We start from the raw sequence: 8,174 nt of genomic DNA, 5'->3' as shown, positions 1-8,174 counted from the left end.
CGCCGACCTGGAGCTCAAGATCAGGCAGTTCCTGGAGAGCAGGCTCAAACCTGCGTCCAACGACTGGACCGCGTACCATGTCCGGATCAAAGACCTGCAGGACCAGGTGAGCACAGAGACTCTGGACTCTGAAGGCATTCTTCTCAATTTCGACATATCTCCTTAGATCTCCTCCTAAGGTCTTGGTTTATAACGGATCCCATGTGTTGATAGTGAAATATTCAGAGTAAACTCAGCCTTCACACGAGTCCCACTGCGTTCACAGATCATTCAGCCAATAAAGCTGAATAGTTGATGTTCACATTTTGGAATTGGAAGTTCTACATATCTTCTTAAAGCTTTAGTGCATAACTTTTTGATATTAAGAAACATCGAGCCGTTAATTAAGATTAATTAAGATATCATCTGCACACAATAGGAGACATCTGCTGTCCTCAGAAGGTTAACGTTTAGTTTTTAAAACCCTTTGTTAAATTAAGTTATATATCTTGTGTCTCTTTAGCAACATTTAAAGTTGAGGTTTGTAACTTTTTGAACTTTTCAGATCAACGCCTCTACTCGTGGGAACGCCGGCCTCGTCCTCGCCATCGACAACGCCCGGCTGGCCAGCGACGACTTCAGGATCAAGTGAGTGAGAGACTGTGTGTCTGTCACCATGCCCTCCTTCCCTTCCCCCCATCATACTATTAAACTATTATATCATATTATACATTTTGGAGAGCAGAGGGGTGGGGTGGGGGAGCGAGGGATTGAAATGGACCCTGCCCCCCTCCACTTTCAGCCTTAACTACACGGATCAACCTGTAACAAATATGACACTATTGTCTAATTGACATTCTTTTATAGTCACGTTTCTTTGTTTAAGCGTAATTTATTGCTAAAATTAACCCAGAGGTATGGTGTATGATGGTACTTATTTTGGGGTTAGGGGGTTACGGGTTGGTTAGGGTTAGGGGGTTAGGGGTTAGGGGTTTAGGGGTAAGGGTTATCAAGCTAACATTGGGGAAACTAGAAAGTCTAAATGCATTAATTGAACGTGTTTATTTCCTCCTCCTGTGGTGGTCGGCGGCAGGCGTTTCAGCTGTAACGTCCATGACTGCAACTTAACCACAGAGGTATTTTCTTGCACATAACGTGTAACTAACAAAGCATTGTGGGTGATCTAACCCACTTCTGGTGGGACTCAGCCCTCTCCGAGGGTTGGCCTCACCAGGGTCACTTCCCCTTCCAGACCGAAGGAACGCGGGCATGTGAAGCACTAATGAAACGCAGCCTCGACTTCCTGTACCGTCCAGGCATCATCCGCCATTAACGCAGTTGTATCAACCTTAAGATGAGTTCCTGGATCTCATTCTCCCGTTTGTGTGTGCAGGTTTGAGCACGAGCTGGCCATGCGCCAGTCGGTGGAGGCCGACATCGCCGGGCTGAAGAGAGTCCTGGACGAGCTGACTCTGGCGAGATCCGACCTGGAGATGCAGATCGAGGGTCTGAAGGAGGAACTCATCTTCCTCAAGAAGAACCACGAGGAGGTGGGAGCGCTGAAACCACACGCAAAAATACATTTAAGCTGCAGAGCAAAGTTAAAATCTCAAAATGATTACTGCTTTAAAAGAGTTTTTATCTTAAAGTACCTTAAAAAGTGGCCGTGAAATGAAAATGAACGCATTAAATACCAGACGGCCTGGAGGAAAATGGAGTATATTTTATATGTTGTGCAGAGGTGGGAAAAGTACAACAAGATTCTACTTAAGTAAGAGTACTAAGACTTTGGTGAACTTTTACTTAAAGTAAAATTACAGATATGAAAACCAAAGTTCATTTTTTAGAATTTATTCAGAATAAAAGTTACTTATTTACTGTTTAACATAGTTTTTTTATATGTATAGTTCCATATCTTATTTATACTTATTTCATTGAATCAAAGTCTTTTGGGATTTGACACCATTTAGATACTTTTCCAAACAGTTAGAGACCTTTTTTTTTATTTTTTTACATTTAAAATATAGCAAAGTGCCGTTCAATACTTCAAACAACTCATATTTAAGTACAGGTAAAAATGTAGATTTTAAAAACTATTTTAAATACTTAAAGTATGCACACAAAAACCTACTCACTTACTGTAACATGAGCTGAACAAACGGGATTTTAAATCACAAGAATTTCTATTTAGAAAGTGGCTGAAAAGTTTTGAGTTTGTGTTCGTAAAATGAAAATGACTGTACGAAATCCAAGATGGCCGACTCCCTGTCGGGTGACAGAAAAATCAAAAAAAAAATTAAAGATAAGGAATATTTTCACACCCAATTTCGTAAACATCCCATTAACTTGGTCACGCCCCTGATGCCAGTCATTGCACCACATTTCAACGTTTTCCAGATCTGACTTTGATTTTTTGTTGTTTTTGGGGGGTTTACTTTTCTAAGCATCCCAAGCCCTTTAAAAACTGGAATATATGAATCCTTTCAAATCAGAATCAGAAAAGGATTTATTACAACAATGAGTTATTAATTGGTGAATGGTGCTTACATAAAGAAACATATATTATATTATACACAAATTAAACATTATTATGAAATAAACAATGAATACAGAAACAAATATGAACAAACAAAATGGCTGTTTTGCATGAGAATAAAACAACAGGTTCCTGGTACTTTGGTGCTCGGGTGCTGTTAAAAGATTAAAAGACAGAAGATTAACCGGCGTCTTCCTGCAGGACCTGCTGGCCTTGCAAGCCCAGGTGGGGGGCCAGGTAAACGTGGAGGTGGACGCGGCTCCCCAGCAGGACCTGTCCGCCGTCATGGCCGGAATCAGAGAGCACTACGAGACCATGGCTAACAAGAGCCGCCAAGAGCTGGAGTCCTGGTTCCAGACCAAGGTGAGGCCAGTTGTGGTTTAGGATAGTTTTCAAACTTGTAGTTTCTTTACTTCTGCTGTGGTCTCTGGGACCCTAATCTGGGATGTGTCTCAGATAACATCCCGCTGGTCTCTGGGACCCTGATCCACGATGTGTCTCAAATAACATCCTGTTGGTCTCTGGGACCCTGATATGTGACCAATAACACCTTTGGTTCTTCTTCCCAGTCGGCCGAGCTGAATAAAGAGGTGGCTGTGAGCACCGAGACCCTGCAGACGTCCAAGTCTGAGATCTCTGAGGTCAAGCGGACTCTCCAGTCTTTGCAGATCAAACTACAGTCTGAGAACAGCAAGGTAAGGAAACTAAGTCTTCATCACTTCCTCAAATGTAACACTGATCTGCATGTTTGGGATCTATTTGCAAAATCTAGAAACATAACAACCCCAACGATGTGAAAAGGTTTCCCTTCAGTCTGTTACTGACGACTGAAACACGATGACCCTTGAAGTTTAGGTTTGAGGTGTTAAAAGGTCCTAAAGGGCATCTTACTGCCAATCAAAGTGACCTGACTGTCCTCCTCATCTTCAACAGAAAGGAGCTGTAGAGGCGACTCTGGCTGAGACCAAGAGCCGCTACGCCAACATGCTGGCAGGGTACCAGAGGCAGGTGGGGGGGCTGGAGGAGCAGCTGTCCCACCTCAGGGCCGACCTGGAGAGCAGTAGGGCCATGTACGCCGAGCTGCTGGACATCAAGACCAGACTGGAGATGGAGATCACCGAGTACAGGAGGCTGCTGGACGGAGAGAGGTGAGGGGACGAGGGGACGAGGGGAAAGTTCAATGAGCTCAATTTGTTCTCTTTCATCCGGAGTTGGTGACTTCTGGTCTTGTTGGTCACAGTAACCCCGCCCACAGCCCTGAATCGAAGCAGGACTTTGTTTGAGACCACCAAAGAGTTGGTGCTGCTCTGGAACCGGGTTTCATGTCCGAGGTTATTTGATTGTCAGAACTCAAAGAACTGGTTCCAGATCAGACACAGGCTCCGAACCCAGCGGTTATGAAACGAGGACAAAGGTCCCTGAGTAGCTTGGCGTGTTAGCATGCCTAAACTAGCTAATGATCAGTAAACCGAGTACAGCCGAGGCTGATGAATTTCTTCAGTTCTGCAGCTTTGTTCATATTTCCACATAATTCCTCATCGCTGACATGCAGGCGGATACATTCTGTCTCTTTGCGTCCACGGCCACCAACAGTTGTTGTAGCTCGGGTCATTTTGTATCTTCACCACAGTGCTGTACAGCTTTCCTATTGGCTCCATCAGCCCTCATCATAACCTGGACCGGGGTCCTAACATCTCCGTCTTACCTCTCAGAACTTACTCCCTGTTATAAAGTGTTCATATTCTTATTCACTCAGTCAGTTTATGGATTATTATGTTCACATTTTATAGTCATAGTCAATATTTTTACCATGATACACGGCACCGTTCAACCCCTGCACATCATCACCACACCTGGTCTGCCATGGTACCACACCTTATTACGGTCATTACATTTCTGGGAGGGATTTTTAATATTTATTTTATTTTTATTTTTATTCTTAGGTATGGGTGTATATGTGTGTGTTGTGTTATTGTTGTCTTGCTACTGGATGCCTAAAATTTCCTTTGGGATGAATCAAGTATCTCTTTCTATCCCTCTATCTATCTATCTGTCTATCTATCTATCTATCTATCTATCTATCTATCTATCTATCTATCTATCTATCTATCTATCTATCTATCTATCTATCTATCTATCTATCTATCTATCTATCTACAGTAGTGATTTTGTATCTCTGTACATTTCTAATTCTCTTTGTTTTGACTCCATGAAGATGTAAATGCCGTGTATTTCCCATGAGATCAGCTTCTGCACCTTTAAACCACAAAGAGAAAAACTAATCTGTAATCCTTCACAATCTAAGATCTACCGAAGTTGTTTATCTTCATCAAAATAGTAAAACGTCCAAATCAAATGAATGATTTATTTTCTGTTCTGCAGCACCACCAGCACCATCAGCGCCGCCAGCAGCACCATCAGCTCCGCCAGCGCCGCCAGCGCCACCTCTAGCAGCACCATCAGCGCCGCCAGCGCCACCTCTAGCAGCACGACCTCCACCACAACCAAGACCACCAAGGTGGTGGTGATAACGGAGGAGGTGGGCAAGTCGGGCACCGTGATCAGCAGCTAGAGGACAGGGACCAGAATATAACAGAGTCTGTCTCCGGTTCTTTAATAAAGACCAACCTGACGTGGTTTCTGTGGTCCATGTGTCTTTATTTCACACTGACGGATGTGATGATTTGACTTTATTAACCTCATGTTGTCTTCATGTTGTCCTCATGTTGTCTTCATGTTGTCTTCATGTGGTCCTCATGTTGTCTTCATGTTGTCCTCATGTTGTCTTCATGTTGTCCTCATGTTGTCCTATATCAATGTTCTTTTTAATTCCCCAAAATAACATGATTGATTCCACCCAACGCTCTTTGCCAAGTACACATCTCTACTTTCATTAATTTTGGGTCTTATTCAATTTTATAGCATTGTAAAACAAATGGAAGTGTTCTTGAAATAGTATTGAGTAAAAGCTGACATATTCCAGTCTGTGATTATCATCAACATCCATTCCTTTAATTTTAGTCTCAATAATTCCTAATTTCTGCTTTTCTAACTTAAACATTAGGTATAATTTCCTATAAATGAGGTTTATTGACCATAAATTCCAAAGTAACTGTAAAACTAAAGTTTATAAGTTAGTGTTACGTAGTGTTGAAAACGGCATAAAAATGTCAAAAGTGTTGAAAAAGGGACGAAGACGTGAGAAAAACATAAAAAAGCATCAACAAACGTGTTGATTTTCAATTTTGACAGGAAGACAACCCAAGGGTTAATAACTAGAGCATGTAGATATTTTGAGGCATATGAGTCAACACTACAGATATTAACACACACAAACATACAAACACACAAACACACAAACACATTTCAGATCATTTTATTGAGAAGGGCGTGTTGCGGTCTCACTTCTGGATCTCGGCGCTGAGCAGCTCATCGTCGCTGAATTCTTTGGTGATGATCATAACTTTACTTTTAGATGAAGATGAAGAGGCGGTGGGCGCGCTGCAGGGAGACACACAAACAGTCCCGTTAGCCCCAGTAAGCTCCCGTTAGCCCCCGTTAGCTCCCGTTAGCTCCCGTTAGCCCCCGTTAGCTCCCGTTAGGCCCGTTAGCTCTTGATTTATTATCTTACGCCAAACAGCTTTTCAAGCAACTCCTGGGAATTAAATCCTAAGTCTTGCTAGCGTCGGGGGGGATGTCTTTTGCCCGTCTGGACAGTCTGTTTGATAGCATCCTAAGGTTGAAGTGTTGGTGGTAAAACCTTCTCCTCTGTGACTAAAAACTCAACCGTTTGTCTTCAGATGGAGATGCTTTTAATCTTTAGTTTCAGGGTCTATTTTCAGACTCTGAAACTAAAATACGACATCTCACATTGAACGTTGTCTGCCATAACATGTAAAGACCAGGGATCTTGCACGGATGCAATTGGAAAGACTACAAATAGATTACTTTTGAAAAAGTGAACCAAGCTAGCTATCTACCGCTAGCATTAGCTCTAGCATTAGCTTCCCACATGTCGTAGTGTTGAAAACATCAAAAGTGACAAACATTTTTTTAAAAAGGGGCCAAAAGTGTTGAGAGGTAAATTAATGACCTTACACCAGAACGCCCCGACTTTAGCAAGACTCTCAGGGTTTCATCCCCACATCATTTAGAGAATATATTCTAATATATGTAGAATATATTCATTAATCTGAGACAGAGGAATCACTCCGAGTCATTTGGTGGAATATATATATAAGGAATGTTACAAAAACCTAGGGAAAACACTGTTATATACTGCATCTGAGAGATATACACACCTGGACTCATATATAAATACATAAATACCTGAAAACTTTTACACTTTGACTGATAATTTACGGTAAATGTATTTTCATGTATTTTGATAGCCTGTTATTTTTCTTATATTTATATCATATTCTATTCTGCTTTCTTACTAAAACTGATGATGAAAATTTCAATTTCCTTGCGGGAGTCGTCACAAAAGGATTAATAAGTAATTAAGTCTAAGTCTTAAGGATTAATAAAGAGAGGCTGGGTCTAAGTCTAAGTCTCTAAGTCTAAGTCTGAGTCTAAATCTGAGTCTGAGTCTGAGTCTAAATCTGAGTCTGAGTCTAAGTCTGGGTCTGAGTCTAAGTCTGAGTCTGAGTCTTTGTCTGAGTCTAAGTCTGAGACTTTGTCTAGGTCTAAGTATGAGTCTTTGTCTGAGCCTGAGTCTGAGTCTAAGTCTAAGTCTGAGTCTAAGTCTAAGTCTGGGTCTGAGTCTGAGTCTGAGTCTAAGTCTAAGTCTGAGTCTGAGTCTAAATCTAAATCTGAGTCTGAGTCTGAGTCTTTGTCTGTGTCTAAGTCTGAGTCTGGGTCTGAGTCTGAGTCTAAGTGGATCCGTGTGGCATATCTCTGCCCCAGAACCTCCCAGAATGCCCTGGTGCATTCACCTGAAGCTCTCCCCGTCCAGCAGCCTCCTGTACTCGGCGATCTCCATCTCCAGTCTGGTCTTGATGTCCAGCAGCATCTGGTACTCCAGGCCCTGTCGCTCCAGGTCTGCCCTGAGGTGGGAAAGCTGCTCCTCAAGCCCCCCCACCTGCCTCTGGTACCCTGCCAGCATGTTGGCGTAGCGGCCCTGGGTGTCGGCCAGGGTTCCTTCCAGGGACTTTTTCTGCAGAAGGAGAACCAACAGTGAGGGCACTTCCACATCTTTAGTTTTTCTTCTACTGTTTGGTTTTGCGGACCATTTGGACTATTCAGAACATAAAATGTAGGACTGTATAAATAATTATATACATTTTATATATATATATATATATATATACTTATTATCTTTAATTGTAGATATCACATATCTTTTATCAGAACCAGCTTTATTTGCCAGGTATGAGGACACATACGAGGGTTTCTTCTTCTGAGCATCGTTACTCACACTGTGCTCACACACACAAAACCACCAAAACAATACATACACACTAATATATACACACACTAATATACACACACACACACTAATATATACACACTAATATATATAATAAATAAAGAATACTGTATGAAGATACCAGTAATAACAGTGATGATAATAACAGTAATGATAATAACAGTGATGATAATAACAGTGATGATAATAACAGTAATGATAATAACAGTGATGATAATAACAGTAATG

The 8,174-nt window shown here is 41.8% G+C and overlaps 3 protein-coding genes across 3 annotated transcripts in view; 2 read left to right on the top strand and 1 right to left on the bottom strand.

Annotated features, from left to right (window-relative positions):
* Window positions 1–8,174, top strand: part of LOC117958237 — an 859,617-nt gene that overhangs the window by 778,828 nt on the left and 72,615 nt on the right. The gene's annotated exons all lie outside the window — the stretch shown is intronic.
* Window positions 7–5,152, top strand: LOC117958274 (keratin, type I cytoskeletal 13-like). Its single transcript, XM_034894602.1, has 8 exons — window positions 7–106; window positions 545–627; window positions 1,373–1,529; window positions 2,717–2,878; window positions 3,085–3,210; window positions 3,449–3,663; window positions 4,907–4,921; window positions 4,976–5,152. Exons 3-8 carry the CDS (start codon window positions 1,392–1,394, stop codon window positions 5,085–5,087), a joined length of 768 nt encoding a protein of 255 aa, XP_034750493.1. The 5' UTR covers window positions 7–106; window positions 545–627; window positions 1,373–1,391; the 3' UTR covers window positions 5,088–5,152.
* The window catches only part of LOC117958254 (keratin, type I cytoskeletal 13-like), a 12,363-nt gene continuing 10,064 nt past the window's right edge, over window positions 5,876–8,174 (bottom strand). Inside the window, exons 6-7 of the mRNA XM_034894569.1 lie at window positions 7,453–7,673; window positions 5,876–6,016 (exon numbers count right to left, since the gene is read on the bottom strand). Coding sequence (XP_034750460.1) covers window positions 5,917–6,016; window positions 7,453–7,673 — 321 coding nt within the window. The 3' untranslated portion in view covers window positions 5,876–5,916. The remainder of the gene's footprint in view (window positions 6,017–7,452; window positions 7,674–8,174) is intronic.

The sequence above is a fragment of the Etheostoma cragini genome, chromosome 15 (assembly GCF_013103735.1).
Source record: "Etheostoma cragini isolate CJK2018 chromosome 15, CSU_Ecrag_1.0, whole genome shotgun sequence".
NCBI classification, from domain to species: Eukaryota; Metazoa; Chordata; class Actinopteri; order Perciformes; family Percidae; genus Etheostoma; species Etheostoma cragini.
Note: the sequence above shows the minus strand (reverse complement) of the source record. Positions and strands in the feature narration are given on the sequence as shown.

Coding starts and splice junctions, on each gene's coding strand:
- LOC117958274 (XM_034894602.1), top strand. CDS start 1,392: ATGCGCCAGTCGGTGGAGGCCGACATCGCCGGGCTGAAGAGAGTCCTG. Junction 1,530..2,716: donor TCAAGAAGAACCACGAGGAG/GTGGGAGCGCTG, acceptor GTCTTCCTGCAG/GACCTGCTGGCCTTGCAAGC. Junction 3,211..3,448: donor TACAGTCTGAGAACAGCAAG/GTAAGGAAACTA, acceptor CATCTTCAACAG/AAAGGAGCTGTAGAGGCGAC.